General features: G+C 38.5%; 1 protein-coding gene across 4 annotated transcripts in view; it reads right to left on the reverse strand.

Moving 5' to 3' along the window:
• The window catches only part of LOC121948060 (ecto-NOX disulfide-thiol exchanger 2-like), a 219,905-nt gene that overhangs the window by 81,441 nt on the left and 118,221 nt on the right, over nt 1–20,243 (reverse strand). For all 4 annotated transcript variants that reach the window (XM_042493314.2, XM_088080894.1, XM_088080895.1 and 1 more), the window contains exon 3: nt 14,377–14,508. In XM_042493314.2, the coding sequence (XP_042349248.2) occupies nt 14,377–14,508 (132 nt within the window). The remainder of the gene's footprint in view (nt 1–14,376; nt 14,509–20,243) is intronic.

Consider the following 20,243-nt stretch of genomic DNA (forward strand, 5'->3'; position numbering starts at 1 on the left):
ATGTAAAGCACAAAATTCAAATGGAGTGCAGGGAGTGATTTCCTGCATTTAAATGGAACTGGTGAGCTTGTCTTTACAACATGGGAGGTCATAAAGCAGAAAACCTCCAGCGCAGAGTGCACTTTTCACGGTATATAAAAATCCCCGCTGCATTGAATGTATGTTCCAGCACACTTATCAGACCTAATAACGCAATAGCAAAGTGACAATATAAACACACTGAAAGATCTTGGCAGGTATTTCTCTATGTTTCACAACCATTAACATTATACCAGCCACGGCCAGTTACAGGCTAACCAACGACTTTAACAAATAAAAGATGCTAACTACACTTCCCACCCTGATTTATCTCACTATTGCCATATTGTTTTTTGGAGCAAGAAGTGACCATATTTGGATGAGAGGGTGGTGCTGTGGAGGAGCGCGGGGTGGATCTGAAATATAGACCGTAGTGACACCTTGCAGCCTGTCATTCATGTGGCGCTTTCTTTAAATATGTGTACCCTTATGTCTTAATAAAATGTAGATGCGGGAGTTATATAAAAATGCATCCCCCACACAGTTGTTATGAATAGGGAAATTATAGCAGCCTTAGGCACAAAAACATTTTATTTGTTTCTGCTGTTTCAACATTAGTGACTGAATGGCCTGTAAAGCAAGCCTCAAGTGGACATTCAAGAAACTTCTGCGTTGGCTACATTTTTCATCCACTGAGGTTGCTGCTTACACACAAAAGACTCCTCATACGAGTCTGGGTCTGACTGAGGCTCAAACATCTATAACAGAATTTCTCAGATGTTTCCTTTAATGCTAATGCTACCCTTCTCAATGCACAATGCTCTTTTTACCGATTAAACTATAGTGGCTGTCGTGGGTGTATGCCAAATCTGGAATTTCCTAGTAAATGAGAGAGAGTATCTGCTTCCAGCCCCTTTTCAGAGTTCGTTTTTTTTTGTTTTTTTTTAACTTTTTAATTGGGAAAGCCATTTGGATATCTTTATATATATTTAAAATGCATCTGTAGGGGAATTTGAAAGTACAAAGACTTTGGGACGTGATTTAAATTACAGGACCTACTACTGAATTTAGTGCTAACTTTACCTCTAGCACCACTTGCAGGTTAACATTGTTGATTTTTAGTGGGGTGTATCCAAAAGTATTGCAGGAGAAAAATAATGAGCCACCAAAAAATAAAGTTAGGGCTACCTTTTCTACACAAAATCGTAGAAGAGAGGTAAAGAGAGGAGCTCAGTATGAGAACAAGCAGCTGAAGCAGACTTTAGTTTGGCCTTTTCACCACTGAAACAAATCTGAAAAGTAGCTGTCAATATCAAATGACCAAAGAAATAATTCTTTTAGACAACTTAACTGAAGAAGTCATATTTATGGCAAGTACACTGCACTGTTGTTGGCTAAGACAGTAAATTTTTGGCAAGGTTGACCAGAGGACAGAGGCATGTGTGGATGTAATCAGTACAGAAAAACTGCTTTAATCTTTCTTCAGAGGACAATATGAGTTATGAGTCCTTAAGTCTCTTGAAAACTCTTGAAAAAAGCTAAATTATACCCATGAGATAAAGTGTCTTAGACATGGCTGCCAGAGTGAATAAATCCTGCCAGATTTAGAGATGAGGGTGTCTGTGTGTCTGTGATAATAAGTGGTAGCTTGTAAGGTTGTAAGGTCAGAGAGGGAGAAAGAGAGAGACAGACGTAATCATATTTGACAGAGAGGGGAGAGATGGAGGAGAACCATTATTCTGGCTATTCCACGGTTCTCTGCTGTCATCCCAGTGTGGGTGCATGACTCAGTGATATAACAACCTCCATTCAATATCCCAATAATAACACCGCGCAAACATATACAACCCGCATTCACCAACCCTGACCATAAAGTTATCTATCATCTAGAGATCAATAGACCTCTCATCTTTATAGTCAGCACAACTCAAACTGAATACAACTTTACCAGACTGTTTTCAATAGCAGTAATCTGTGCTGACAAAAAAGTGCCTGTACTCTGTCTCACATCACCTCTGACTTAATCATACTTTATACATATGTGTTATTATTAATTAGGAAAATAAAAGAAAAGCAAAGAAGAGAATATCACATATCTGACAGAAACATGGTAAATGTGTTAAAAAGATAGCTGGCTCAGAGATTTTTTAGTTATAATGCAATAATTTTATAAAAATAAAATGAGAAATTAAGTTGAAACTAAATTTGCCATCCCACACAAATAAACTGATATTTAAATAAAACCAGAAACACTGTCTCACAGTCGTATGCCTCCGCCAAACAGTCAAGCTGATGTTTACATTCATGTCTGTTTAGACTCTTATAATATATGTTTTAAAGACTTTAATAGGAATTTAATAAAAGGTAATGAGTAAGGTTTTTTGTGAAATAAAAGTCAGTTTTTTTATCCTTTAGTTTGTAGCAGTTTGTCAAGTTTGCCTTGATAAAGTCCCTGAGCATTTTCCTGACATTTAATAAGGATATTTGAACTATTACTGCCGGTGTTTACAGTATGTTTGAGAAGTTTATGATATATCAGCTGTATAGAAATGGTCTTACATAATGTCATCTGCTCTGGTATCGTTGGACAACTTAGCCTTAGTGGCACTATTGTTAAAACTGCTCTTCTTCTTTGCCCTTTTTTCTCCATTTACAGGTGTAAAGACGGGTGGAGCGGGCTGAAGTGCTACTAGGAAAACAGATGATTAAGGGTATATCTACATTTATTAAAGGCTAACTGCAAAAGTGGGAAAGAGGTTTGTGCAAATGCACTCAGTTCCACTATGAGAGATTTACACATGGTTTTATAATTCTGATGTTAAGAATGCATATACTTAGATATTTATGTCTGAATTTTGTCGCGAATCCACAGCCTTTTTTGCATTTACTGATGATGTCAGCGACCTAAACTAATTATTAGGTAAAACACAAAGGCACAAAAATTAAATTCAGTCCCTTTTTGCACCAGTGAGTGACAAATATGTTGCTTTGTTTTGACCTTTAGTTTTAATGCCACTGACAAAAAAGTTTTGATCAAATACAGATGACTGGCGTAACGGACAGACAAACAAACAAACAAACTGACACAGACTGATCCCAGTCCTGCCTCCTGCTGCCACACTGAAATGAAAACTGCTTAATTCTAAAAATAAGATGGCTATGTTACAGAATGACAAATGACTCATGCAGAAGGACAGATAACGTAGAATTAAAACAAATTAAGGCACTTTTTCGTGATGACAAAGTGATGACACTTTTGCAGACGGGACTCTTTATTCAGTCTGTCATGTTACTGTATCTGTCCAAGCCCGTGATACTTTAATAACAATAATTATAATTGTATTTATATAGCACTTATCTAAAAGCAGAATTGACAAAGTGCTTCACAGTCTGCTGGTGCAGCTGTCTGGACAGCTCTGATTAAATTACAGAGGACAAAATGCGGGAACTCTTAAATCAACGGAGAACTGTGACATTTTGGGAAAAACACTTGTTTGTTTCCTTACTAGCTAATCGATATCAATTTTATCTCTGTTCACTCAGTACAGATAAGTCAATACTTGTTTGGCCAGATCTAGAACCAGATGTCATATGTACATGTTTATCTTACATATATGGCAAAAGGACACATTGTGGCATAAAAAGCAGTAAGCTGATGTGTAATATTGGAGGTATTTACTTCTCCCACAGGTAGCATGCAGTTTATCCGAAGTCCTGTCTGTGTTTCTGGGTATAAAGGCCCTGCACAGCATTGGTACTCCCACACAGGTGCTAATTATTGAGCCTGATCAGAGGTTTTCTCAGGACTGTGTGGGTGTGCACAGACTTTGCTTGATTGGCACCTCTCTCCCTCTCATGTTAGCGGGACAAATTGGTGTCAGGTGACTTCACATTATTCCAACTCTTCCCACCTTCACTTTGAGCAGAGGTCTAATCAGCCAGACTAAACCAAAACACCCGTGTGGGTGTTCAGGGTATTTAAACTCTTTGATATCTCTTAACTGTAAACATCCCAATCATTGGAAAAAAATGCTGGCATCTAGGGCTGGCCAAGATATTATATTGTATCAAGAAATGAAACTACATATATATCATCTTGGTTATTAGATATTGTTATAACATGATATGGAAAAAGCTGGGTTTTTTCCTAATTGAAAAGGTTGCTTTACAGTCTTCTTTTTTAATACTTGCCTCTACCCACTTAGTCATTATATCTTCATTACTAATGATTATTGATAAAATTTTGAATTATTTCAATAATTTTTCAAGTACCACTAGTCATTCCTACAATATTGTTGCATCAAAGAGGGAACTTCTGCAATTTGGCAATCGCCTCGCTAGGTGACAATGCCATCCACCGTCTTCTCCACTGCACAATGAATAATTCAACTTATAGGTCATTTTGAAAAGCTTGGTATGACGGCAACACTTTCTTCTGGTGACTGGGCTGCTATAACACAACTAATACTGGATCTTTTAAGGCTGCTATGTTAATATGCGAGTTTAAAACATCTGATAACAATATATGGGCTAGAAGTATTATAGTTTTACATAAATGCATAAAAGAAACAAACCATCTTGATACCAATGTGACCAAAGTACATACTAAGAAGGACATTTGAAGTTTCAAAATTAACTAGTCAGTGCTCTTTGGTGGACAAATTATAAAACAGTGGCAGCATTTCAACATGACCTCAAACCTAGGATTGGCATTTCTGTACTGTAATTTTTGTGTCTTATCTGCCATCATGTATGTCTATACAGATATATAAGTGATATAGCAATATTGGTTGCTATATATCTGTCTTCTCTCAACAAAACGCGAGTATCTTGGATTAGAGGTCTTTATGGGCTCTCTTGGCCTAACCATGAGTCCGAGTGGCTCTTTGTTGAAATCACATGTAGTGGGTGAGGTAGGATGCTGCTGTATAGCCACAGATTTCTGGTCTTTGTGTGAATAAGCAGCATCACACTCCTTGGATGATGTATTCCTGCTCTTTTTAACAGTGACTGATGAAAAGCATTGATGAAGCATGACATTACTGCCAGTGTTGGTGTTCTCTCTCTGTTTCAGTTTCAACCACATTTGGGGTTTGGGTTACTCAGTTCACTTCTTATTTTTTGGATCAGTTTTTTCTTTCTTTTAAAGAAATTTGATGCATTAAGATATCCGGTTTCAGATCAAAATTATGGATCCATGAGGACCACAGTCTTTGATGAAATGATACAGGATACGGAGGAGAAACAGGATATAACATGATGTCAACATGACAAGTCTGGAGCTGTATTTCTCCCCTTTTAACTATTTGGCTTCAAGTCTGTGTGCAGTGCTAAGCTAAACTTGTCCTGGAACATCTCTGCACTGAGAGATATTCATTTTCTCACCTAAATCCAAACATGACGGCAAACAGGCCTATTTTTGCCAAATGTTGGTATATCATAAACAACCTTTACATAAATCACACACACACTGTTCAGCTGGAAAGTGACAGAGACCTGGCAAGCTTCGTCTACAACAGAGCAGAATTCTTTTGGAGAGTCGATCAATCCATCTGGATTAGCTCTGAGACCATAACAACATGTGACTGAGTGAGTGCATCTTTTATATCTTGCATCAAGTTTTGCTCTCTGCCTTCTCTGTGCGTCTGTGTGGAGGAGGCTCAGGGGCATGCATTTGCGTGTGCCGAGTCTGCTCAGAGTGGCTGGAAAGGTTCAGGGGGTTCAGAGCTAACAGACTGGAAAAATGACCGTGCATCTCCCGCAAAAGTCGACTGAACCTATGGATTATGGATGGAGTTGGGCAGAGGTCAGGTTTGCTGCTCTGAGGGCTCCTTTCAGCTGCCTGTTTAAGTGCAGGCAGAACAGGCATTGTGGACACACAGTCATAACTCAGACTGCACTTAACAGCCTACTTTGATTGACCTGAGATTTCCACTTCATAAATGGTTAAAGGGAGAGAGACAGAGACGGCAGGAAGGGAGAAAGAGAAAGAAGAACTGGGAGGAGTACTTCAAACAGAATGATTTCATCCTGTCTAACAAAGTGTCCGTGTGTCTGTCTGCAGATGGATAATACCGAGCTCTGCGGAGACAGAAACACCTCATGGATTTCCTTATGAGATTATAAAATAGAGTCCTGTTCTGAACAGAGATATTTATCATCTAAAAATTCTCTCACAAAATGAATGATAGCACAAAATAATAACTTTACCTATGTAGCACCTTTAAAAACAGTGTTTATAAAGTGCTTTGACAAACAAAGCAAAGATGAAATTGGAAACACAGACGGCAATACAACAATGGAAAGCCAAAGAGCCCTATTGAACACAAGCAAGATGAAACTAGGGTAGATAAAGTTAAGTTAAAACCAAATAATCAACCAAACAAATTCAAAAGAGTCAATAAAAGCAATAAAACCAAAAATAAAAGGAAATAAAATGGATAAAACATAAACTGAAAAGGTAAAATGAATAAAAAGATTTTTTTTTTTTAAAGACATCACATAAAAGCAAGTATATAAAAATTGGTTTTAAGAAGTGATTTAAAAGAAGTCACTGATTTCACAAAAGATGAAATTCCAAAAGATTATAGTTCTGTTCAAACTGACGGTGTTCAAAGAGAGTTTGTGAGGAGGAAGTGGGCGCCATACTGCTTCCAGCATATTGAAAATTGAGGCTGAAAACACTCGAACAGTAAAACAAAGCAAGATTCTGTTACTGCGTTGCTTATTTCTCACCTCAAATGTTTTCAGAAACATGTTTTACTGTTTACACAAGATATTTGTTAACCGCCAGCCACCATTGTGTAAAACGGACAAGTCTGCATATGTCAGCTGCAGCAGAAGCGCTTATTGGACTGGTACGGTGCAGTGCATTCTGGTAGTTGTAGGTTTTCTACCTCTTGAGAAAAAGCAAATGCCACAATCCTTTTTTTCATTTTCTCTGGTCTTACAGCAACAATTTGAAAAGCATGTGCATGTTCCTACACTAGCTTTACTTTAGACAGCCTATGGAAAGGCCATTGCTGCAGCAGTGAAATAATTTAAATAAGAGCTTAACTCATGTCCTTACCATAAATGACCTAAATTTAAAAGATTAAAAGTAAGTGAGGTACTGTTGTTTTATTCTGATAATAGATTGACTTTATATACACTCAGTTTGCAGTACAATCCACTTTATTGCACGTGCTGTTTGAGTTTTTCAGTGCGATCTAGTAAAGGCTAAAACTGTGAAAGCTCTCAGCTCTCTCAAAACCCGGGTGAGCAGCGTGCGCTCTAATGTGGCTGTGGGTTACAGCGGCTGACTCAGCTGTAATGAGACATTAATGAAGATGTTGGGTAATTTGGGCCTACGAGGGAGAAAGAGAGAGAGAGGGAGAGGGAGGGTAAAGAGGGAGTGAGCGAGCAGGAAGGAAGAGGCAAAGGTAGGGAAGCACCAGCTGCTTTTCCAGATGATCCATGCGGGGAGCCACAGCTGTCCTCTTCACCCGACCCTCCTCCCTCTCCGTCTCTTTCTCCTCCCTTCAGTCCTCTCTACGCCACCCTTCAGGAGCTGCTCCGGCAAACGGCTTTAATGAAGATATATTACCGCAACTTAGGCCTTATCCACTGTTTGCCACACAGATCGAATGCCTCCACACACCTCTCCCTCTCGACGCGGGAGGAGTGGTTCCCTCCATCTCCATCACGGACAGCTCCCGACTCTGTCGGTAATGTTTATGATACTCTTGAAAGGAGAGCTGGCAGAGGCTTTTGTGAGAGCGAGAGCAGTAAATACCACAAAAGAAATTCAGTAGGTGAACCGTGGTATGAAAGGTGGCAACTTCCAAACCCATTTATCGTATATATAGATAATTATATGCATGTATGCGAATGAAAAGCAGGTGCCAAGTACCACAAAAAGCCAAAAAAACAAACAAACAAAAAAAAACACCAAGGAGAGAGAGAAGACTAATCATAGATGGTGAGCAAAACAGTGGAGCCTATACTTATGTTACAAATGGAAAGCTGAATTGGAAAGACTGAATGCAATGTTCTCAATACTTAAAAATGAAGTGCTGCCTGAGTTTGTAATGACATTAGAAAATAATAAACAGATGGGCTCACGCACCAGTGCTTCATTAATCTTCAAGCTCTGGGCTCTAGAATAGTATTTATCCAGTGTTCTTAAAGTACGGGTAGTATGGTATTGTAAGTCTGTGTGTCGGCCGGGCTCAATTTATCTGAATGAGATGGTGTGCGCACTGTTAAGGACATTTCAATGACACAGCTCTTTGATTGGTTACATTTGTTCATTGTTCTCATGAGTTGTGGGGTAAAAGGCTCATGTAGCAGCAGGAAGGCGAGACAGTTTTATATTGAATCCACAAGTTTAAAACACTTTATCAGAATTTTTCATGACCTTTACCCTCATTAACCGCAATATGGTAGCAGAATCTGTCCAACTCTGACAGGAAGCTGCCAAAATGGATTAGATATCGCCAGATTATCAGCCTGGACAATTATTGGAGCTGATATCTGGCATTTTACCAATTATCTGTATCTAAGTTTTACTTTAATGATCATCAAGAAAATTCATTAATGAAAAAGGTTGCAATACATGCCAAGAAAGTATCAGCATGGGAGGAACTTTTACTTTGTAAAACCTCAGGGAGCTATTTTTTCTTTTTCTTTTTTTTTGTTTAACTTTATTAAATTTAATAAAGACCAAAAATGAAGCCAAAACATCTTGATCGCCCTCTGGTGACCGGCTGCAGTACAGATCACAAACCCCGTCCCCAGCTTCTCAGCGGACAGGACACGGGCCGAAACAAGATGCAAGATGGCAGCATCCGTATTCATAATGTTTTGGCTTTATTTTTGTACAGATGGAGGATGTGGAGACGCTTCATGCATCTTAGTTTGCATGTGAGTGTTTCTTAGATAAGGAAACAGGTAACACCTGCACACTTACCCCATGCCACACGAGTTCTTTTAAGACAACGTTTCGATCCTGCTTGGATCTTCATCAGGTCAAAATGTTTGAAGAGATAAACCCACACCTACACATAATGCACACCAGTAGGCTGACAAGAGCTGTGGTGGCAGGCTTGGTTAACCATCTGAACCACTACAAAAACAAGTGACAATCAACAATTAAATAAATTACACAAAAAAGACAAAGAAAAAGTACACAGGGAAAGAAAAACAGTGATATCAAGGCCATATTACAAAACATTAAACTTTTCCCAAGTGATAAAAACATTATATCCCGATTCTTTATCAAAATTCATCTCCATATTGAAATACTTTATATTAAAAGCCATCATCAGTCTACATCACCTACGTTGAAAGTTGTATTTGAAGTCATCTTAAATACATACAAAAGACACCTAAAAAAGGGTTTCTTTCATCATCATGGAGCCATAACTTCCTCTCCCAGAGCTCAAGCGGATCAATCTTATTTGCCAACACAAACCCACAAGACCTGGGCCGGGATTTAGGTTCTATCATCAAATCTATTGTTCGATTTCAAACTTCATACAATACCAACGCAGTCTTAATCTGTTATTCACAAAGAACATTAAATTAAATTGATAAACTGGTGAGAAATAGTTCAGGAGATTCTTGTCATTCTTCAGATTAAACCATAAAAACACTTCCCCCCCCTGCGGTGCTTCAGGAGCAAAAGAGGGTTTAAAATACTGGTACACCCACAGTCATGATAATCAACTTTAAACCGACCAATTTTTGGATGAATAAATGAAAAGCATATCCAGCAAAACTCTTAACATACAGCATGTCAGCTAAAAGGAATTAAACAAGAATCCCCACTTAATGTCCTGTCACTCAATCCCTGTGCACTGTCAGATATTATCAAACAGGCAGCAGAATTCACTCTCTAATATCAATAAATGGCGGAGTTGATACAAAAATGTATCAGTGGATTCGTTATGAGAAGCAGGGGGTGAGCGTCCCCTGTGCTCAGGATGGTAATTTATTAGAGCTTCAATGGCAAAATACATTTTAAAATCCATTAGTGATGCAGCCCATGAGAGAGCAAGACACAGTCTGCTTCCTCGCTATTGAAACATTTTGAACTCATCGCTGCTCTCTCTTCCTCTCACACACACCAGGTGCCAACTATCACACAAGCCCTATCTCTTTCAGTGAATTTGCTGTCACATATGAATGGAGCACTAAGGAGCATCAATGTAAAAGTCACATTTTGTCTGATGACAACATGCCATTACTTTGACAGATAGATGAAGCCAGCACGTCAGAGGAGGGCCAAATATTAGCAGGGTGATTAATAGTCATATAATGCGTGTTTACAGAAAGCCTCTAGTGTGGGTGTTCGTAAAGCTTCTGAGAACCAAAATCCAAAATGAAAATGGTTGCAGACACCAAGGCTGACAGTGGACGTGATACTGTTTATGGGGGGGACAAAGGGGAAAGCTTCAGGGAGGCCATTGAGGCTAACAAAATCATGTTCATTCTAAATACAAGCAATGAACTTTAACCTTTTTAAAAATGAAATACCTCACCCCTGAAAGTGTTATGAGTCTTTCCTTTCTGTTTTTTTTGGACGCAACCATTGCACAGGAAAAAAAACTGCTGGCCAGTTGACCAAATGACCTGAAAAATTTCCTGATCTGACCCTTGAAACCCGAGAAAGTTGGTTTGATTTCTTATATGGGGAGAAGTTAATGAGAAACTAAATAAGCAGTGGCCCAAAAATTAGCAAGAAATTGGTAAAAATGATAAGAAAAAAATCAAACCCAAAAATAAGCAAAGTAAAAGTAAACACAACAAACTAATAATCTTCTGGACATTTTTTCCCTAGTTTTTGGACAATTTTCTAATGATTTTGATATAATTGTATTGCAATAACGACTGGTGAACACCAAGTATTGATTTTTTAAAATTATTAATATTGCAAACAAAACTTAATCATTTGGTAGCCTACTAAAAAAAGAAACTGCATTTTTTTTAGATATAAAAATGATTGCAGTGACATGAGCAGATTGAGAATGTCATCTCATTCGATAAAACTAATGTTGAAAAAAATTTCATTTGGGGACATAATTTGCAGTGTAAAATATCCATCAAAATATATCACACTGTATGTTCTCACAATACTCAGCTTGTTGTAAAACATTTAAAATCTAAGTAATATTGTATCACAACTTCAGTATTGTGATAACATCGTATTGTGGGACTTCTGGTGATTCCCACACCTACATTTTTTGCAATTTGTTAGACATTTCTTGCCAAGTTGGTTATTGCCCTTTCCCCCATGTTTTGTGTAAGAAATCAAACCAATCTGCAGGTTTCAAAGGGTTAAATAGCTTGTAAATGGTGTCTGAACGCACAAAAAAACTGATGCTAATCAATGTTTAAAGTCTTAAAGTAAGAAAGAGAGAGAGAATGTGTTGACATGAGTAAAGCAGATTAGGTGGGGGCCACTGGACCTTTTCAGGGCTCCAACCATCTCTGTAAGGGGGCCAGCACATGAGGAGTCGTTTTATTACATGTGGAGTTTGCACACGTCATGGATGCAGCTAAACTTATGCCCAGATGTCTGTATGCAAAAAGTTCATTTTGTGTTTAAGCCTGGGGCTCAAAGCTCTCTCCTCCGGGGTGAACTCCAAGAGCTTACTGCTCCTGCTACACCTCCCTGTGGGAATTATTGACTCTTTGTACATGGCCAATTGTATAAAGTTAATAGAGAACAGTAATGAGACCTTGAGATTCATGGAGTCTCTCTTTTAGTATATTTAAAGACTGTTATCATTCAGATTTAATGATTTTCCTTTTAAATTATTACTTTTAAATACCGTTCAGAGTAAATGCAAGACTCCTTGTGACACTTTGCAAATAAATGAAGATGAGTTAAAAGAGTATTTATGAAAGCAATTTGAGAGAGAAATCGCTCAAACAAGTATTTTTCTAATAAAATACTATTCCTGACTGACAGAAAACACCAGATCCTCTAAATTAAACACTGCGAAAAAGCCTCATTAGAGGAAATTCAGCGCTTTTTTTTAATGTAGCGTACCAATCAACACCCAGTTCAGTTGTGTGTGTTGCCTGCCGTTAGTCTGAAACCGCCTGTGAGCACACATCATTTTGGAGATGAAGCTGATTACTTTTTTAATAGCAAACACAACATAACAGTATGTTAAAAAAACTGGGAGCTGTATTCTTGCGTCAATAAAGTGAGCTGTTTATGTGTGCCTCTTCTTGGAAAACTGTCTACGTAGAAGAACATAAACCACCATCTTGTGTACTGAAGTTTATGGTTTTTGTACAAATAACTTATTTAACTGTTGATTGTGTTTGTATTATTGCAATGTAACTGTGCATTTCTGTTTTTAGGGCACAGGCGTATCCGCTGAGTCACACTTTTCAATAAAAGAAGTCTGCTTGTGCCTCAAATGGGGTTGTGAACTGTAGTTTAAAAAAATCAGGCCTCAGAGGGATTATCGGGATGTTGATGTGCTTACATATCTTGACTCTAAGTGAGCTAGGTTATGCAGAAGGGATCAGCATGCAGAAACATTATCTCCTCCGAAACCCCTCTGTTGTAAACTTGGCACATTTGATATGGCAACACACGCTGGCGCATTTTCAGCTGCTGACCCGATGCGGCCTGACCAAAGCAAACACGAGCTATAAATCTAAACACCCCTACGCACACAGGCTGACGTCTCTTTCGGTGGAACAATCCAACATGTGGGGAGGTACGATTACTCTTTTTCTGGCAGAGTTAGATGAGAACATTGATACCAGTCTCATAATCTGTCCATGGTTTTACAGGGGGTTAGGTGCAAGACTATTTCTTTGGTAGGAAAAGTGAATCTTTTGGTCTCTAAATCACTTCACATGGCCAGGACTTGCTCTTGCAGTGAGTTTTAGACATGCTAGTAAGAAGATTTTGTTACCTATTGATGGAGCCAGGCTAGCTGTTTCCCCCAGCTGTCAGTCTTTATTAGGGATGGGATGATAAGCTTACCTCCATATGTGGTATTATCATGAACCTGTGTTGCAATTGTAAAGTAATGGGATTCAATTTTACAATTAATGTTTTTTTTTATATACTTTTTAACTGAAGACCATAAGAAAAAGATAATTTATACACTTTAACAGACTGTTTGTCTTGGGACATTTCTAAAAACAACACACATCACATTTCAGTCAGTCTTTCTGACTTTATACTTCAGCAGCATCATATACTGCATAGCAAAGTGGTAAATCAATTAATGACTGTTTTAATGGTCTTATCTTCAACAGTTAACCTCACAGCTCTCAAGACTGAAGCTCTGATCATGGCATTCACAGTAGCAGCTGCAGTGATTTGAATTCAGCTGACATAAACCGCAGTGCACGGGTTCGCAGCAGGCTGGGTCTAATCTGTGTAACTGCAGCAACAGAAAGTTTGCTAATGTGCCAGGAAATTTCTCACTTCACTTTGTTTTCTTGACACAGATATGACGTCAAGTTACTCACAGAATACCACAATTAAAGTGGCAACTTACCTCAGCTTCACAGCTGACGTATATCAATTCAGACATCAAGAAATGTATTGAAAAATCATTAAAAACTACAATTAGCGCCATGCGACTATATGCCCCCACGCACCACTGCATGAATCTTTCACCTTAACTAAAACTTACTTGCTCAGCAAAACCTGATGAAACTTATCAACTCTGTGGGGGCTGAATGAAGATTACTAACTCTTCGATGACTAGTTTGAACAGCAAAGGGAACTCCTTTAAGGTGTTATCACATATACTGTAAACATCCTGAGCTCCAGCTGGACTTTGTACAGTCAGACAGTGATGACTTCCCGCCTCCACGGGCCCCACTCAGGTATAAAAACACATACACGTCGTCATCCTCCGGACACATTTGGCATTTTAAAACCTTTACTTAAGCAGGAAAATGAGTTAACAGCACATCCTTAATTATCATGGCCTGGGGGAGTAGATGCAGAGGAGGGGAAGCTCCAGACATTCAAACACTGACGCATCGGGAGCTGCCCAGTGCGATGAGTACAACTGCTCCAGTGCTGATGCTCACCGACTTGCTCAAGGGCACTTTGAGGGCAGCGGAGGGGGAGGAAACACTGTTACTCATAGTTCCTCCTACACACTTTTTCCCCAGTCAGTCTGCGGATTCACGGCTACGACCAAACAAGGTAACTTTCAGGCGGCTGTTTCTCCCACCTCTAAACATGTAGGCAGCTATACCTTACCTACAGTTTATCTTCTAACCATGAAAAGTGTCAACAAAAATCTAACAAATTCATTTTTTATGAGCTGTGGGACAGAAATTCCCACACCAATATGTTTTCACTGTGACCTGTTTCTGTGGTACCTGGCATGAGCTGCTGTCCAGTCATGCTTATCGGAGGCATCCCCAGGTTGCTCATGGCTGTTGCCCAGGCGCTGGGGTCTGACATGGGCATCGTCATGGAGTTAGAAGCCATTGTCAGGTTACGGTTCGCGTCTGGAAAGAGAGAGAGAGACACACACACACACACACACACACACACACACACACACACACAAGGGGAAAGAGAAAGTGAGATTTAAAATTCCCTTTTTGGATCATGATTCAAGAAAAGAAAGATGTGCATTGATTTAGACAGGTTAAAGGAAAGTCCAGGGTCGAAACCAGAATTAGATTTAAGGTGTCAGATCTTTGGCTTTCTTTTATGACAAAATCTTATGCCGTATTGACACGAGTGCTTTGTGATCTCTGCCCTCATTCCAATTCTGTCACAGCAGAGAGGAGACGAGAGGCCACCGTGAGCCGGCTTTCACTCTGACTTTATATTGACTTTCACAACGCTGTCATGCACAATATATTCCTTTTCATGAAGTTGTTTGGAAGTACTGCGCAGAGGTCCAACAGTGTGGTCTCTTGGCGCATCCTGTCTCAACGACCTTTGACCTCTGCTCAAAAGGTTACCGCTGACTGAAAATGCTTTCAGTGTAGACTCCACAAAGACACCAACAATCTTCCTCATCGAGTCTTAAAGTGAGTTTAGAACAACATCTGGCCCAAGAATACTGCAACTAAAAAGAAGTAACTAATTATCAAACAGCTTCAAAACATTTTGGGACTTCTTGCAGATTTAAGATATATAAGTAAAACCCCCTAAATTTCACCTCTTCACATAAACATAGAATAAAACCTCTTACAAATAAAAGTCCAAAAACAGAAAAAACTGCCTTGTCATTTTGTTACACATTTGATGCTGCATTTACTGTTTTTGTACAGCTGATTATTTCACAATTTCGGGACCTAATTTTATATACTATATATACTATATATATATATATATATATATATATATATATATATATATATATAATCATTCAAATTTGGCTGGGTGGCCAGTAAGTCTTTTTTTTTTTGTTTACAAACTCATATAAAACTTTTTTTTATTTTGCCATGACTTTAACTTTGACAACATCAAAATGCTGTTTACATATCAGTGAAAAGCAATACTCCTGTAATGTAACACACACACACACACACAGACACTCTGTACAGAGACTTCTGTTTAAGTAAAATAAGCTGCCTGATAAATGCGTTTTATTCCTCTCACTCACCAACTTTTTCACTCCTGAGTTGACCTATTATTTTGCATTACTCAGAAGTTTGATAAATACAAGACCTGACCAATGTTAAACTTGATGCATAACACTGCACAAAAGCAGTATACATATAACATCGCCTCAGAGCAAAGCACAGATGCACACATTCTTTCTGAGGCATAAAAACACAAAAAAGTCTCAAACCACCAACACAAACGCGCATATCTGCTGCCACACAAAACCTCCGGCTTACGGTTCTCTGCCAAGCCCTAAGTCTTGCATAGAAAAGCAAACATATTCAGATCCCCATAGATAAAAACCCTGCAGTAAAGTCAACAGGAACACATCGTACATCCACCGGCGGCTCATTCTCCAGATCTGGAGTTCATTTCACAGCTTTAAGTACTCTTACAACTCTTGCTGGTTGAGCTCTCGCTTGCAGACCTGTAAATTACCGAGCACCATGCTGCTGCTGGCAGAGCCACCAGCCTGTCCTCCTCTTCCCCAACACTTAGTATAACTGTGGTGAAACAAACCAGCACTGAACAGCACTGGGATTTTACACCTCAAGAAAAGTTTTTCCCAACGCCTGCTTCAATTGTACTAACAGTGTGTGAGGTCCCTAGCTTGTTCATGTTTGCTGTTGTTTGTACATAACTCACTCGGATAAGCAATTTCCCTCTTGTACTGACAGAACAAAACTCAGAGGCTTCTTGTGCTGCTTTTCTAAAAATATGCTGGAGTCACTTAAATCCAAACATTTCCAACATCATTTTTTAAGTCAATTTGAGACTGAACTCTTGAAATCATGTATGTCTTATTCAAGCATTAATGGTAAGTGGTATATTTGCAGTCCCGTGAGGAGGTATGTTTTAGGATAAAGTCATAAGGGTGAGTTAGGTTAATCTACATTTTGCCAACAGCATAAAGTAAAAAGTGTTAGGTTCAGTGATAAGTTTAAAGCTTTGTAACGTCAGAAACAGAAGGACTCATCTTCTTCTGTAGAAACAGAAGATACCGTTAAAAACGTTAGTTAAAAACTCTCCACAAATTTGAATTGGGGACACTGAGTACGAGTCTGATCAACGTACAAAATAAAATTGCTTCTTGAATAAAATTGATTAAAATGAAAAAAAGTAAAGGAAGAAATCACTTGATCAAATATTTTTCTTATTTTCCATGTAATAATTTACTTATTTATTTTGTGCTTTTATGGATCAACCTTGCGATGTAGTTTCGACTCTCTCTTCTTGCAAAAAATGAAATAAAATGTTTAAAATGTTACAGAAAAAAAAGATCAAATGTTTGTGGCAATTAAGGCCTCATAAATAATAATGAATTACTTTTCAGACCTTATATTTATAAAATTGAATTCAAGACATTTTAAGTTTTTTTTTTTTGGACATGCAGACACCCTTCGTATACAAACAAAACAGCAAGATGTTTTCCACATGATTGTAAATATTATGTCACTATGGCATTTCAACTATTAATCCGTTAATTAATGCTTAAGGGATGCTCGCTTTACATTTTGTAAACAGGCTTTGACAAAGAGGAAACCCTCAGCAACAGCGTGCTCGTCCTATGTATTTTACGTTGCCTTTCATTCTACTAATTAATATCCTTCAGAAAATTTCACTAACACAACAACAGCTCCGACCCACTCATTAAAAGTTGTCTGTATGTTGCCATGGCGAGGCCTGATAACACATTCATTCTTGTGGTGTTGCTATGTTAATGTTCCCGACTGGAGCTTCACAGGCGCCCTAACTGCTTACAACCCTATTAGCTGTCCTGCTGACTGTGTGGCGGTACACTCAGAGGAGAGATAATACCGTGGGAGGAGAGGAGAATAAAGGTTTACTACACATCCATGATCATTTTAACGCAGGTTTACAACACACACAGTGATAAGGGTCTACATGAAAACTAATGCAGGGTTTAACAATAGACTGCCTACTGTCCCGCTGGCAGTAAAACGCTGATTTGGATGGTAAAAAAGGTCAGAAATTGTCCCAGTTGGGAATGTGCCCAGAAATACCTCCCTGACTACTATTTCTCACCCTGTGATGCTGTTATCTTTCCTCTGCCATCGGCCCACTCTCCACTTTCTTACGTCTTTTTTAACAAGCGAGAGTGTGTGCCAGCTCAGAGTTAGTCAGAGCGTAGTGTGGTGTGTTTGTGGGGGCTGCTACTTTGGAATTCAAAGTAAGGAAAAGCATCAGTTACTCATTAGATCAAAAGTGATGAATCAATCTTTACGAGGTTTGTACCAATTGTCAGCAAAAAGCTGCAGAGAGCTGGCTGAGTTGCCACATGCACATGCCAATAATGGCAACAAATGCCAAACAAATGTTGCCAGGAACACCTACAGTACGCCTGAGTGATTGTAAAGAAAGCTGACAACCATCCTCACTCATGAATAATGTGTAAGCAAGATGACGATGCACTTTTGGTTTGTTTTAGCAATCAAACAAGCCATCAACATGCAGTGTAAAATCTGAAAAGCTGATCTTACTTCCAATAATCTTGGAAAATGGTTGCCTTGAAAAAGGAAAGTTTTACTTACTTTTGTTTACTTTTTATCTGTTTTACTTAAAATGTAGCTGCATTTATTTAATTTGTGAAGTTGTTGCATCTTAAAAATGAAAAATGAAATTAACTTGCTCTTTCTAAGTGATGGGAACTTCACTAAACTAAACTTAACTTGATCATGACCAAGAGGATTTTGCCAGTGATGAAGTTAGACGATATGAGAGTTCTGTTTTGTTTACGAAAAGAAAGAAAATACAAATATGACTATTTTGCAACCAACATAACAGATATATAGCACAGTAACAACAGCAACAACTTCACATTATTAAGTACATATTACTAAATTTTAAGTAAACTTAATAATTAGATAAACATAAATTAAGACTAATTATATTTACATACATTTTTCCAAGGCAATTGGTTTCCTAGATTTGAAAAAAAAAACAAAAAAACAACTAAGATCAATTTGTCAGGTTTTACAGTGGAATTGGCACTGCTACAGTACAAAATAATTACATATTTAACTAGTCATCCTTCATTTAATTCATTCGTGTGAAAGAATGTGATCATGTGATTAGGGGCATGCCTGTCTGCAGCTGAGAAAGACGAAAGAGAAGATGAACTGAACAAATATTACTAAGAGGAAAATACAGGATATGAATAACAATAAGAGGGACATATAGATATGATATTGCATATACACACAGCACCAAAAGCATGTGCAGCTTGATACAAACAGAGAAAACAAGCCAGCATCTAAACTATACATTTCAACAAATAATTTAATATGACAGCAGAACAGTCATCTCTAAAACACCTCATCTGCATCTATTTGACGTTATTTGATCTGTCAGATATTTGCGTTTCATTTCATCATGCTCATATCCAGCTCACATCATCTGTCAGGAATCAATAGGCAGCTCCAGTAATGTGCAAAACCAATTCACCCCAAAGGGCCACCTTGGCTCAGTGAAGCTGCGTGTCTCATTAACAGAGTCACGGCTGGAAGCGCCTTACTTTAAGCTGCTGATTCAAGAGGAGATTGTAATAACAGGGTCAAGGTGAAGGCAAGGTCTGATAATGAGTCAAAATGCATTAATGAGAGGCATCTGGGATGACTCATCTGTTCAGTCTCAGCTGGTCGCAACTGGTTGAGGTTGGTCTGTCCAAAGGCCAGTTCAACATGTGACATCACACAATTATCTCTGTCACTCAGACACTAGATTGGTTGGTGAGGGTAGATTGAGGTTATCAGGCAAAAGCCCCAATCAGCCTAATTACTTTTTAGGCAGGTGAGGAAACTCCACCTTCACCAAGATAAGTTGTTGCAAAGGAAAAAAACACCTTGAATTCATCTTCATATCTATTTTTCGGACATATCTTTATTTTTGAAAAGTTTTTGAAAAACTTTTCTTTTTTAAAGTACCGAACAATAATTTGGCGGACCACCTCTGAGGACCCCATAGTTCCCACTGTTGACGACCCAGGATACAGACAAATATCAACCCTGAGTCTGACTATTTGAAAGAATCGTAATGCAAAGTTAGACAACAATGTGCCAAAAACTCACCGATATCTCACTCATGCCTCACTTTTTCCTGAAGCATCAAAGTTTGGAAAGAAAAACCTGCAAAACAAACGTTAAACTCCCAAAACTCCAGAGGCCAAACGCTCACTCAGTCTTTCTTTCCACACTGATGAAGATCTAAGGTCGAAACCAGTCGACCTTTTTATCTAATAAGCCCGAGTCAATGAAAGCTTTCAATATCACTTGTCTCCTTCCTCTTCTTAAAAGTGCCTGGGAAACGTTTTCTTTTCTATGACTCAATAGCTCATCTCTAAAATTAAACATTAATATAGACATAATGTACTCAGAGCATATTGTCACCTATCTGATGATGAATGAGGAGCTGTCCCTGCGCCTGTAGTGCCAAATTACACTGAAAATTTAATTAGGCAGAGACAAATTCTCCACTGCTTGTCATTTTCTTTGTGCTTTCTTATGACTTACATTTCCTGCTGTGTCAGATATAACACAATGTCAACTCAAAAGCTGAGCTTGTAGTCAGCAGTATTTCGCCCACTGTCAACTTCACGCAGTAA

The sequence above is a fragment of the Plectropomus leopardus genome, chromosome 8 (genome assembly GCF_026936395.1).
Source record: "Plectropomus leopardus strain MGB_pleo_1.0 chromosome 8, ASM2693639v1, whole genome shotgun sequence".
In the NCBI taxonomy this organism is placed as follows: Eukaryota; Metazoa; Chordata; class Actinopteri; order Perciformes; family Serranidae; genus Plectropomus; species Plectropomus leopardus.